Raw genomic sequence first — 14,667 nt, forward strand, 5'->3', positions numbered from 1 at the left:
TCAGAGCGAAAGAATATTCCCGTGGGATAGAACTTTATCCATGGAAACTTCGATGTCGGTCAGATCCATCGCGTGTGTCGGGACGCTTGAGAGGGCACTTCGCCCGCTCGCTACGGTGGCTAAACTATTAACCGGCAATCCACAACGGCTGACCCGGTACCCGAGACATGATGCGGGTGATTGGCAATTCTATTGTCCCCCGAGTCCTAGTTGCCGCCGCGAGGCGAAGGAGGGCGCGGGCGGTGGAAGTAGTACTAAAGTTTGACCTGCCGGCGACGACGACGATCGATTCAAACCGCGGCCACGTGACATTCACAAGAAGACCACGAATATTGGATATTCCACCCGTCTCGTTCTAGACTCTATATACGTTCCCCTCTCTTTATCTACCTTATTCTCTCTCTTGTATTCTCCTTGGAGTCTTTTACTCGATCGGAAAGATCACTTAAGATATTCAGGATAAAAGTTTGATCAAGGAGGAGGAGAGGGCCCGTTCTCGAGAGGTTCAAGACATTCGTACTCTGGTCACGTTCCTCTCGCCCCATTCTTAAAAGTCCTTGAGCGTCCGTGATAGGGGTGGCCACGACTACCTAGGACAATTTAGTTCTCGGAGTGGGAAAGTACAATGATCTGAGAGAAGATTACGACTATTGTGCTCTAGTAAACTTTAGGGAAGATACGTTTTCATTTCTATTCATCTTCCTTGGAAATAATACGATCATTTCTTTCATCTCATCCCATCTATTTCTTCATCTTTAAATGAGATTCCATTTACCTTCTCTGTGATGCAGCATTAAAACTGAAATTATATGAAATATTAATACATTTTTTTATATTGAAAAATGATATATTTTTCTCTTGCCACATAAACAGAGGTGGAATTCACTATAACTGTCTTTGGGAAACATTCTCCTCTAGCGCATATCAAACCGCAAACTACCCGCGTAAGCCATTATGATAATCAGATTTCTCTATATCCATGAAATCAACAGAGGTGTATAGTGCTGCGTTTGTATCCCAGCGTGAAAACCTTGATTTTCTCGTGATTTATAAATCAATAGAGCCTGCATAGTCGCAGGTTGATTCTCCTCCTACGAAATAAATGGTTATCAATAAGTGAGACGTCAAAAAAATTGGATGGCATTCATTTTTGTCCTACTCATAGAAATAAAGAGATGATAAAAAGATAGATTGACAACTACTCCATTACATGAATCACAAACTCCATACAAAAAATGTTAACACAGATATTGTGTGTGCTTGGTGCCAGTAAAATAAGATCTTGGTTTGATCTCCAAATGCGTCTAAAGTGCTCAACATTGCATTGGGAACCTAAATGTGCGAAGTGGATACATGATATTTCATATCCATGGAAATGAAACGACCGGAAATTTGCATGGGAATCGCTTGGATCTACTTATTTTGAAAGTAAACAACGATACACATGCCACTATGTTATGAGAAGAGCGCTAAGCGCTCTGCAAAATGTCTACCGTAAAATTCCAGTCTTCCATTTCTGTAAAGCAAACACTCTAAATAACCTCAGAGACCGGAGAAAAACTTTGATGAAGTACGATCGATTACAAAGAATAAATATGCGTTTATATTGGTGAAGGGTAAAGAGAAACATTAAAGCATCCATTGTTATATATCGAACTCAAAGTATGAAAATTATCTGAATATGTCCTGCAAGCCAATGGTCCCAATGTGATGCGATAAAAACCTGATCGTATAGAACGCGATGGAAAGGCACGCAAAGGAAGCCACAGTTATCTCTTTCTAATCGGTACTGAATTCCATGATGAGGCTGTTCAGGCAACTCGCTCTCTTGCCTTTTATCCAAAACCTTTCGCTTTTTCCTCCTCAATATTTATCAGCAAAAATACATGAAGACCGGTCAAAAGACTAAATAAATATCGAGTCAAAGATGTTATACTGTTGTGTTTCTGATAATTTCCAATATTTTCGATCTAACAAGCTCAAAAATAGCTTTTGTGGTTGATTCTCCGGTTGGCATATACTTTTAGAACTACTGATTCCCTTACTTGATACTTCTTTTCTTCCTCACCCTTTTCATATTTTTCATTCGGGTTAAAAAAGTGATGAAAAAACGAGATCGCTAGGATCAACTTTATAAATTAGCTAATATTACTTGTATCACAAATCGAAATTATAAGTTGAGCCACCCATTAGTTGTTTAAATTAGTGTCTGCAATAACATCTCTCGAAGCAATGCTTTGAATTATAAATCAATAACGATGGACTGAATAGCTACTTAAGAAGGCGAGACTTGTAGTTGAAGTAGTCGATGAAAATCAATTGAATGGGATGTTAAATAGAATATAGCCTAGATGACTAGGCTATCAACCGCTCTTTTATTAAAATATGCCATGACTCATATATTTTTCATGAGGAGAGTAATTGATTCATATCATTGTCCACTAAGAAAAACAACATTGAAAAAATGTGCATTTTCACGAATAAATTAACTACTTGCATAGTTTGCACTTTGTTAGTATAATAACCCACCTAAACCTGACTCCATAAAATGTGCTCTAAGTAATGGTTTAAATTAGTCATTCAAATGTTAAGTTTTCATAAAACCAGTGGCATTGGTAATTAAAATGCATTTCAGTTGCATACACCGGACTTATAACTTGAATATATACATATATTTTCAAATCAAAGAAGCGTAACTAAAGTTCAATAAAATTAGTACTGCATATTATTTCTAATATCAGTATCGAACTTGAAGTGAAGAGGACATTTAGGCTTTCCCGAGAGGATTTTTATGAAAAAAATATATTTCATGAAATAATGAGTTTCCAAAATAATTTTTGTCATAAAACGTAAAATTCAAAATATATACTTTTTATGCCAATCTCATTCTCAAAGTTAACACCGAAATTCAACTTTTTTTATTATTTGGTATAGAAAAAGGATGCGTTGCCCTATATTAAATGGAAATTATGCTTAATCCTAAATATGAATGAAATTGCATTGCCTATCTAAACATTTTCTTTTGTGGGACTTTCTCTCATGCTTTCATCACCCTTGAATATATGGCTTTGGCTTCAATTGCATGTTTTTTGTGGCATCGAAATCTCAAACCATAGCATGAATTAATTAATGACCGATTATAAGAGAATATCTTCCGCTCAAATAGCCGAAAAATGTCGTCAGATATTCAAAATTATGACTAGAGGACACTTGGAGCTCTATTGAATAAAAAATCAAGATGAGCTGGGAGAAATTGTAATATCTGTACTAGCTCAACGCTAGTTCTCGATTAGATAGCCGTAACAACTTCCTGCGTCTCTGAAAGCCACACTTCCGTGTTCGGAATCGTTCGAATCCATAATTTTTCTTATACCAGCCTTTGACGGAATGTGCTCTCCGCCTCATGCAAATTGAAACTCTGATTTTAATAGAATTTGCGTCATCCTCAGCAGATTCAATTTATTTCAAGCTCGATTTTCAAGTTTTTGTTAATGTCATTTTTCATATGAATTTCATCGAAAAAATGCTGCATGAAATTCTTCACTAAAATAAATGTAAATTGAAATCAAATACGAATATTGCGATAAGAATTTTTATATCCTCAATAGCTCTTGTGCGTAGCGATTCACGCCAGTTATACCACTATATCAACAGCCCATAACAGATAACTTCCGGCGTTCTTGGAAATATCTTAAATAACAGTTATAAAAATTTTCCAGATGAAAAACATTTACCCATATTAATTAGAAAAATTAGGATATTTTCTTAGATATTTGTTAATTTCAATAGTGAAATGCAAACCTTGCCAAAAGTAAGCAAAAAACGAAGTCATGAAGTGTCTTTCATTGGTAATATTGAGCCATATTGCTTATATGGAGCCATTCCATCACGTTCAAGCTACAAGTTTAGATTTAAAGCAATAAAACGAAACGATAAGAAATTTCATGAACGATTTTGTCAATAGGCAGAAGTTAACAGCTAAAGTTCTCGGTAAACCACGATGTACTCAACAAGGAACCATCGCAATGAACATACTTCCGGTGGTTTCATTTGTATCTACCATAACTGCATTTGTTTTATCGATCTATTTCTTGGTGTTTTCTCTCCCATTTTCCAAAAACATGCGATAAGGAAAGAAGCCAGGCGTTCAGTGGAATTGTGGACTTTTTTGGCATCACAATTCCTTTTCTCCCACCAAGCGCTAGGTTAATGTCCTGGAGTGGCGTACATTCGACGGCGCCGGTGTTTTCTATTTTCCGTTTTATTTTAAAGCAAGAGTTGAATTCGTTTGGACTCCTCAGGGCACGAATTTCCTCCAGGAGCGAGATAAAAGAGGCAAAACATCTTCCGTGGTATGTAAGGGGAGACTGGGAAGATGTACGAGATCCTTCCCCGTCGATCCGATACACATAACGACACGTCCTCTTTCCGTCTTCCCGAATCGCAGCAAAAAAAAGAGCAAAGAGAGGAGAGGGGAAAATTTTGAAGCACCTCGAGTGCTCGATTAAATTTAAGCACGTCGAAAGAAGAAATAAATCGCGGCCAGGAACTCAAACGTGATTTCCCATGGCGCCTGAGGTAACCTTTAAAAAGGGTCTCTGGCAAATTTTATTCCTTCTTCTTTCTGCCTCGTACTAGGAGATCATGGATTATGTCCTCGGAAGAAGAATTTTCTCCGGTTATCAAGATGTGATTTACGGATGCTGTAATTTCGTTCTCTTTTGTGCTTGAACGTTAATATCGATAAGCAATACGTCTACTGATTTTTCTTTACGCAAAAACATTCTACGTCTTTTTTTACTAATGAACATGAGTGTTCATTTTACTTTAAAATAACCTGATTTGGTAATTAAATAATGTGATATCTATGGTCTTTTTAACCGGGAAATTTTCAGACATTTAAATTGAGACATATTGCACATACTAAATACGTTTACGATGGCGAAAGATATTCTCACTGATTCTTCGGATGCACCACCAATGTTGGTTAGCCTCGAAAATGTTTACTTTTACGAGGCAGTAAAAATGTTCTGCTGGTATGTAAAATATGATTTTTTTCGATATTTCCACATAAACAGTGGTAGAAATTAATTCTAACTGAAAGGGATGTGGGCCATGTTCTCTTCCATATTCCAAATGACGTTTATGAAGGCCGGGTGTCAAGGAAGATATTTAAAAATAGATAGCTTTGTTCTGATTTTGTAAGTTTCCGAGAATTTGTGTTGTCTAATGATCCAAACCTTGGAGGAAAATTTGATGGGGGCAGTCTAAAATGTAATTTCACCAAATCTACCCTGCGCGAAAGAGAAATGGCCAGAAATGAACACTCTGCCAAAGAGTTTTTCTTCCCATGGCCGAATGGAGTGTTCGTTGTTTTTACTATTATCTGTGCATAATGCTTCATTTTAAATTTCACGCTGCCTAAAAATTAGGCGACAGAGTGTCTTGATATCAAAAGGAGGAGATGGACGGAAATTCTAGTTCGCTCCACTCACGAAACCGAGATACTTTTCACCCCAGAAAATACAAAAAAATCGTCTTTGTGAGAAACATGAGGAGTCAAGTCAAGGGGTGGAATAGGTTGGTGTCCCTTTCACCATTGCCGCGTATCAACAGCGCGTCGGGTTGCGTCTCATTTGCACCCTTGTCGCCACCGGGGGACTGGGAGAGATATGCGGAAGTTATCGATCCACACACGCACACGCGGCGAGATACTACAGGCCGTCTCTCGCTCCACTGGTATCTGTCTCCATTTGTTTTCTCTCTCGAACTGTCAATTCCTCGCTCACCTTGGGCAGACACGCACGGGGAGAGCAGCGCTAAAGGGGAGAAGCGGTGAGCTGAGCGAATTTCGCTGCGTGGGGTGGGGGAAACATCACAAAGTCAAAAGCGAAGGGTGGCGGTCGAAATAAGTCCCTCTCTCCCAAGCAATTATCGGCCTTGATTCGGTGCGATCATGTGTGCCTGCATAATGAGTTAATCACCGATCCCGGATATCTGCCCTGATTAATAACTCATCAATACCTCAAAATTATTAGTAATCTACAGAACAGGTGTGATCTTCGATCATTGGGCCAAAAGCTACTAATGCGCATGCTGGTAAATTCTTCTCGGGATCCACACAAATGCGATATACTCAATAATTGGATTCAGCATGTTTTTTCATACATTCCAAACATTACCATGGTCATTTGCGCATGCAATTCTTTAAATGTTGGGGGCATATATTCCTCATTTCTTCGGTATCCTCTCCCTTACGTCTTCACATATCACTTTGCTTTTCTAATGATTTTCTTTTACATGCAATTTCTTTGCAAAAAAGTTCAAAATCTCTTTCTTCAACCGTGCATATTAGCATAGATTAACCAGTATCGCTGGAATACATTTCAAACATGACGGAAAAACGGTTATATGAAAGAAAGAAAGTGAATATCTGAAAAAAATCATATTTCTGGCGCCAAACACTAAAAAATTTCCATATCCAAACAGTTTATTGAGAACGATAACAAATTACATTTAGATCTTCTTACAGCAGCCAAATTTTAAGGTTCTCGTATAACAAAGACTGCTACTTAAATAAAGGGATATGTAAGAAAGAGTGTAAACATCACTTTTCAGCAATGATGGGGGTTTAAACTGGGATGGTGATACTAAACAAACGCAGCGTTAGTCTTTTAATGTATGATTGGTCACACAGAATCAGTTTCATAACAAGGCTTCCCCCTATCGCTATGATGAAAAAGGAAGAGCATAGTGATGCCTAATAAAAATTATTTTTGTAGGAGAAGGTATGCGTAAGAAAGCGTATTCTCTCATCAAGACCCTACTTTCGAAATAACATACACATTATCCGATCGAAGTCAAAATTTTGAATTTCAAAAGCGCTGAGGAATTCATTAACAACTCAGGTATAAACGAGATCACGCAAAACTTTAATCCCTATTTACCGTTATGTGACCTTAAAAGGGAAAAATCAGTCCTAATGCAACTTTGAAACGGGGACATGGCCGCCTCTCGAAAATTTTATTGGCGAATGTGCTCCCGAAATTTACCACTTATCTGAGGCAATTTCAGCAGTGCGGAAGCTCGTTGAGCAAATTGTCAACTGCAATTCCACCATTCACACTCTCCAATCATACTGATGCTGGGAAGCTTAATAAATAATTACAAATTTTGATATTTGATGTAATGCAGGAAGGTTCTACGAGTTCTTTTCTCAACATACAAGGATCAGGGAGTTCACTTTTCTAATCTATTAAACAACTTGAGAGATGTGAGTGCTTCACGAAGTCATTACCTCAAATTCATGAAGAAATGGCCTTAGCAGTCAGTGGCCTCACTCCTTGAGTAATTCAACTCGAAAATTAGTTTTGATAGTTGAAATCATCCATTACCCCAGGCTAAGCCAAAGACGAGAAAACTTCACGCATTCAGGACTGAAGGGGTAATTCTTTTCCCTGGGCTACCTTGACGACATTTTATCCTGGGATTCACGAAAGCTTCATAAAGAACCTAGAGATTTGAACCATAGGCCATTGCCAAGAAATCGCGGTACCTTATAGCTAAGATCCCTTATGAGTATACATAACCCTTTGCTCCTTTATAGTACTAGCACACCACGCACCATCCTCCGTGGTCAAATCCAATTACGGGACCATCACGCTGTGTGCTCTTACAGAAAAACTACACCGAGCAAGATTAGCGGGCAGATTACCGCGAGATATAAGCATGGAGGCAATCCGCGTTGGGCTAAAGGAGAAGAGAGAGAAGGAGGAGGGGAGTTTTACTTACCCACCTCCTCGTTCCAGACTCCCAAGCGGATAAAGACGCCTTAAGGGTTTCTGCAGTCGGCCCTGTTGGTTAAAAATGGGATGGGATATATAAAGAGGATAGAGAAGGAGGGAGGCAATTAAAGCCACCGAGGGTGGCAAGGGATTAAGGTCCCATGAAAGAAGAATAATGGCTCAGGGGAGGGAAAGGGTTGGCCGAGGGTGCAGGGTAAGGTGGGAAAGAAGGGGAACGAGGGAGGGAGGGTAAGGCAAACGGACAGAGAGGATGCGCTCGGGGTTAATTGAGGTAAAGGGTGGCTACGAGAGTAGTCTTAGGGAGAATAGTTCTCCTAATACGCTTCTCCAACCGTTCTTCCTCCCTCCCCCCGGCTCCCTATCCTGGGTGGCGAAGCGCTTATCCCTTTAGAATGGGGGAAACGCAAAGAATAATACGACCCACGCACACAGATCTGCGCATTGATGGAGGCGGAACGTGATGGGCGTCGATTAGGGCTGGAGCGCGCGGTGGGTGAAGTTTCGACTTGCTGTGCGCCTCCGTCCCGTTTGGCCTAAGCGATCGGAAATTAGATACCCCTCTCTCTATCTATCTCTTCTACTGAGGTCTAATGACGTATGGTGGCTTAACTTAACTTCAGCACCGTATTTTCCAGGCACTCGTCTGAAGAGTACTACTTTCGGCGTCAAAATGATGTGCCCCTGTGCTTTGCAAATTTATATTCTTATCATGGGAAAATAAAAAATAAATGAGTAAGTGTTTCTATCAATTTTATTTTTTCTTTCGGGGTAAACTGTAGGACTAGATAATGCTTAAAAATTTTCGTTATTTTACAACAAAATATGTGTTCTAAAAATACGCAAAAGCCATTTCATCAATTTTCATTAATGCTTGAAACTTATTGTGGAAGAAGAACGCTGTGTACGTAGCAGTTTTCTATGGGTTGAGTTACAAAGTTCATGAAGTTGACAAAACGGTTAATTTTATGGTTATTTTATTGCACTTTGCATTTATTGCACTAGCGTGTCTACAATTTTGAAATTTTCATAAAAAAATAAATCAGAATTAAAAATAAAATTTCTTTTACAATGACGTATTATTCATTATTATAGCATGCACTGAAGCCCAGATATAATTATGCAAAGTACAGTGGCACATCATTTTGACGCCGACTGTAAGCCTATTTTATTTAGATCACTAATGTTCATCGATGTAATTAACGAATCTTAAGCTTACTCAACTTTAATACATTGTTTTCCCCTCGCACTATCACATGACTATAAGACTAATAAAATATCCATTTGTTCGCTTTTTATTTTTTTATAGTTTTTATTGCTAGCGCGGATTGTGTTTTTTCTTCCCATACATTGTAAAAATTCATGACGTTGAGGCAGTTTTATATTTACTTCGCTCGTTTTTGTTGACTTGAAAAATGTTTCCATGTCTAGTGATGGGAAAATAACGTTTTTTTCAGGTGGACATTTTAAAACGTGGAATAAATAGCGTTTTTTACAAAAAATTTCCTTTATTGAATTTCATTTTTACGTGGAAAAGAATGTTAATAAAATATCTATGCATACCGTACACCTAAGCACTAATTTTTTAAAGAAAATATTGATAATTATAGTGAAATTATTAGATTCATCGAGGAATGTGGCGTCCTAAAAATCACTTTCATTGTCTTTGGTATCCAACGCCTAAATCTTGGAGAAGCATTATATTAATGAACTAATAAAGAAATGGAAGGAATGTCATTACATGTAAAAGGTATTGAAATTATCTCCATTATCCCCAGTTAGTAATTTTTTCCAACTATTTTTTTGTAATTGTGCATCATGCAACTTTTGGATTATTGTGCTTTATACTAGTTCTGGTGTTGTTTTACCCACCCTTCCGAATCGGGCCTATGACTCTCGGTCAACGTGACTCGTCGCTCCCGGGATTTGGCCTGCCTCCTCCACGGCAACCGTTGTTCGTCCCTTCCGGTGTTCTCCCTTTGTCCCTTCAAGTCCCTCCCAAAAATTTAGTGCTTGGTGTCTAATTGTGTGTTATATAATTATTGAAGTGCTAGTTTCTTAGCGCCCTTTCTCGACTTAAAATGTGTGCAACGAAGTTGAGTGTATATTACCAAAATGTTCGTAGTTTGAGAAACAAGCTTGGGGCAATGGACTCGTTTCTTCATGAACTACGAAATCACCAAGTGATATCCCTCACGGAGACGTGGCTTTGCGACAATGTTTCTAATGGCGAATTATCTATATCCACTTCTCATCAAATTTTCAGATGTGATCGAGTCGGTAAGCGTGGCGGTGGTGTCCTTCTTGGTGTTGACAATGGTTTCTTGGCGCTACGTCGCCCTGATTTGGAGTTAGGCCCCGAGATTTTATGGGTCGAAGTAACTTTTCCCTTTAATGCAACGTCTTCTGTAGGGAGAAGGCTATTAATTGGTACATTTTATCGACCACCTTCTGGTGATATTACAACTTTGGAAAAGTGTTTCAACTCTGTGTCACTAGCCCGCAGTGTGGGTGAAGTTATGCTCTTAGGTGACTTTAATTTAGGCATTGACTGGTCCTACCCTGTGAATGTTAAGAGTTTATCTGGCCTTGAGGAGTTTTTTGTTGATCATTTCATTAATGGCCTGGGCCTTAAGCAATGCAATATGTTTCCTACGAGGGGGTTGGCAGTCCTGGATCTTGTCTTATCCTCGCTCGAGTTGAAAGTTTGCCCTGCTGGCGACTATTTCTGCTCCGACCACGGGTCCCTAGAAATTTCGCTTGAACCCAGCGGGTGGCCACCCCCTACACCAAGGTCTACTCCGCCCCCTTCTCTACGTCCTCCCACCCCCATCTGGAAAAGAACGGATTGGGCTCATGTTAATGACACCCTCAACTGCCTCCCATGGTGCCTCTTGGAAGAAGGCTCTGTGGACGAAGCCCTTGATATGTTTTATGACTGGTTGGCAGGTGTCCTGAAGGACTGCATTCCGCATCGGAAACCCCGTTCTAGAAAGTTCCCACTTTGGATGACCAGTGAGACAGTTTTTGTTTTAAAGAATAAGCTAAGTGCTTGGCGCCTGTACAAACTTTTTCCTAACCCCAACACATTAAAAACTTTCATGAACCTTCGGCGTCATGCCAATTATCTGACTAAGTTAGACTTTACCAACTATATAGCCTCAATTTCCTCCGAATGTGTTTCCAACCCAAAACGGTTCTGGTCTATGATCAACTCCAGGCGTAACTCTGCTTCCACGCCTATGGAAATGTCTTTTGGTGATGTAACTGCTGTTGGTCCTGGGCGTGCTGACCTTTTTTCCAAGTTCTTTTCATCCACCTTCACCTCTAATCAACTTTTGGATACCTCTGTTCTTGATATTAAATGTGTTAGTTCCCACTCTCTCTCCTCACTTTCCACTTCTCCCGATGAATGTCTAAAATTGCTGTCATCCCTTAAAACTAACCGTGCAACTGGTTCAGATCAGCTGGCCGCAATGTTCCTAAAAAATGCAGCCCCTTCCTTGGCTTTACCCCTATCCATCATTTTTAATAGATGTTTTTCAACGGCATATTTTCCGTCAGTGTGGAAAATTGGCAGCATTTTCCCACTCTTCAAATCCGGAAAGAAATCTTCTGTAGAATCATACCGTCCTATCTCAATTTTGCCAATTATATCGACTATTTTTGAGCGCATCATTCATCAACGTCTGTTGTCTTTCTCTCTTCCCTTAATATCTGACGAACAGCATGGTTTCCTTCCCGGATCATCTACAGTAACAAATCTGTCCATTTTGCACAAATATTGCATTGACGCTTTCGAGACTTCATCACAGCTGGATGTATGCTACATTGATTTTGCCAAAGCTTTTGACAAAATTAACCATCAATTACTGCTCTTCAAATTAGAGAATCGGTATAATGTCCATGGTAATTTCCTTTCTATCTTATCTTCTTTCCTTCAGAACCGGCAACAATACACAATAGTAAATGGGTCGCGTTCTTTGATGGCACCGGTTACATCTGGAGTTCCACAAGGGAGTGTCCTCGGGCCTTTACTGTTTGCATTATACATAGATGATCTAGTTAACATTATCTCCTCCACCAATTGCAAAATATTATTATACGCAGATGACTGCAAAATTTTTAAACAGATTGATTCCCCGAATGACTGCCTTGCTCTGCAGAAGGCTCTTGATGCCATAGACCAATGGTCTGAGATTTGGAGTCTAAAAATTAATCCAGCCAAGTCTACCATTCTACCATTCACCCTACGCAAGTCTATCCTGAGTATAAATTACCGATTATCTGGACATCATATTCCTTCGGTCACCTCTCAGAAGGATTTAGGAGTTATTTTTGACTCTAAGCTGCTCTTTCGTGAGCACATTAAATCCATTTCCACCCGCGCTATGTCTTTGGTGGGTATGATGTATCGCCATAGTGAGGTGTTGGATTTAATTGCTCTACGCACCTTCTTCCTTTCCTGTGTCTCTCCGGTCCTAGAATACTGCAGCCAAATCTGGTCTTCGGCCCCACCTTCTTCATTAAAGCTCCTGGAACGTCCATTGAATTTTTTCCTTTCTGTTGTCCGCTACCGCCACTTGCCTTTTCGTAACTTCTCCCTCAATAAGATTAGATCCTCTCTTGGCATTTCTACTTTAGCTGATCGCCGTATCCTCAATGACCGGAGACTCTTTTTAAATATCATCAATGGCAAATACAGGTCATCAGACCTTCTTTCTTTTTTTCCGCTTCGTGTTCCTTCGCGCACGACGAGGTCGAGTGACCTATTTCATTGTTTCACCCCCCGCCTTTCTGTTTCTAAACGTTCTTTTCTATTCAGACTTCCTTCTTCCATTAACTCATATGCCAAATGTGTTCCAAATTTTGATCCTTTTTTTCATCCCACACCCAACTTGCACCATCACTATCGTAATTTTCCCCCTATTCCTCGCCCCACCTGATGACTATTCTTTGTTATTATTTGTAATTACTGTTGAATTTTTTTTGTTTTTGTTGGTTACGTTGCTTAATGTTATTTAATTATTTCTCCTGTTATTGTAGTCCTCTGTAATTGGTCTCGTGCTGTTTTTGGACTAAATAAATAAATAAATAAATAAATAAATAAATAAATAAATAAATTTTAGAGAAAAAAATAAAAGAAAAAGATACTAAAGAAAAAGCTTTTTATTGGTGAATAATTATGGAACCACTCGGTGTTTAGATTTTGGAAATACGCTTTCCTCTTACAGGATTTATTTAATCAAAAAGCTATCAAATCAATATTCAGCGGCATATATTTGTGCTGAAGGAGCTGTTCCCTGCTTGATATTGGGTTCCCCATCTTCTGAATTATTTCATGTTGGAAATAACAAGGACGCCTTAAGGTTCTCTCACGAAACTTTACATTTTGGAAATTAATCGTTTTGACATTCTTTTTATTCTATAGCTCTCTATATTACAGCAAAAGAAATGCAAGGAATATCAAAGCAGTTATTTTAGTGTTCTCTAATGAAAAATAATTTTAATTAATAAATTTGGCAAATATTACATAATTATACAACTGTAAACAATATATTCAAATCACTTATTGTTACCAAACCTCTTTTCTAGATATATACTGAGAAAGTTTAACCAAAGATTACTGCGTACTTAAAAAAATATATTCGTTTTTTTCTAGTACCCCATCTCCAACTCTTTCTACTCATTCCGCAACATATTGAAACTGTTTCTTAGGCTCTTCCAGGTATGCGGCTTGGGTGGTCTTAATCGCGTATAGCTTCAATTGAATGTTCAAATCACGAAGTCACTCACAAGTCTGTTTTCAAGGTCTTAATATATACCTCCTTTAGGCGGGAAAGTCAAATCGTATTATCCCAAGGAACTCTCTAAGCATAAACAGCCAACGTATCAGCCTAGCAAATATAGAATCACTATATTTCCTTTTTATATTGTGCTGAAAATACATTCTTCACAAGAAATTTAGGCGGTCCAGCGTAATCAATCACAATATTCATAAAATCGGGATAAGCAATAAAACAAAATATCTAAATTTCGCGAAAAAAAAAACGTTTTTTCCCAGCATGAATGAAACAAAGTATTAAAAAAACCTCATAGATAAGATAGCACCGCTCTTAAACGCTTTCAAGTTTTGATATTTTAACGATAGACTGGATAATGATACAACTCACGCGCAACATATTTTTTTAAACTACCAATTATGTTACTATGATACTTATTTTAGAACATGGTTGGCTTTGCCACGTCCACCAACAGGATTACGTCCACCACGGCAGTGCCATAACGGTGAAATCCGATTAACCTTGCAGGTAGGCTGTCCATACGCGCAACGGCCCAACGCTTCCCATACTCCGTGCCGACACTAGCCGATGCATACGGTCTTGCCAATGGGATCAACAGATTTTAGCAGAAAGCGTACACGTACAATTATGGTGCAACACATAGTCCAGATTATGATAATGTGTGTTATGGACCGTTTTCCTCTTTGACTAGACGAATTCCCTTGCCAGCACCCAGTACTGTTCCCCTTTTTCTCTATAAATTCCTTCAAAACTTCGAAACTGCATGTAGGGTGACAATGCAAGTAGATATTATATTTGTTGACTGCATAATGAAGGCCGTATTCAAGTATCTACAAGAGCTTAAAAATTATCCTCTAACGTTACGTCTAGCAGTAAGACCCAAAACGTAATACCTTAAATGCCACAGTTAATAACAGTTTTGTTTCCACTGCCACGATGCTTCCAATGCGTCTTGGTACATCATCTCAAAATCCATACTGATGTACAGTTATTATCATAAATCTATTTTCTGGCACACTCATCTCTGCCGGTAAGGTATAATAAGTTATACAAACATTTTT

The 14,667-nt window shown here is 38.8% G+C and overlaps 1 protein-coding gene across 1 annotated transcript; it reads left to right on the plus strand.

Moving 5' to 3' along the window:
* Nucleotides 1-9,949: 9,949 nt before the first annotated feature.
* On the plus strand, nucleotides 9,950-14,088 carry LOC124155211. The gene is made up of 2 exons (XM_046528927.1): nucleotides 9,950-11,170; nucleotides 14,029-14,088. The coding sequence occupies exons 1-2, from the start codon at nucleotides 9,950-9,952 to the stop codon at nucleotides 14,086-14,088; spliced, it is 1,281 nt and encodes a 426-aa protein (XP_046384883.1).
* The last annotated feature ends 579 nt before the right edge of the window (nucleotides 14,089-14,667 follow it).

This window comes from Ischnura elegans, chromosome 3 (genome assembly GCF_921293095.1).
Source record: "Ischnura elegans chromosome 3, ioIscEleg1.1, whole genome shotgun sequence".
Classification (NCBI taxonomy): Eukaryota; Metazoa; Arthropoda; class Insecta; order Odonata; family Coenagrionidae; genus Ischnura; species Ischnura elegans.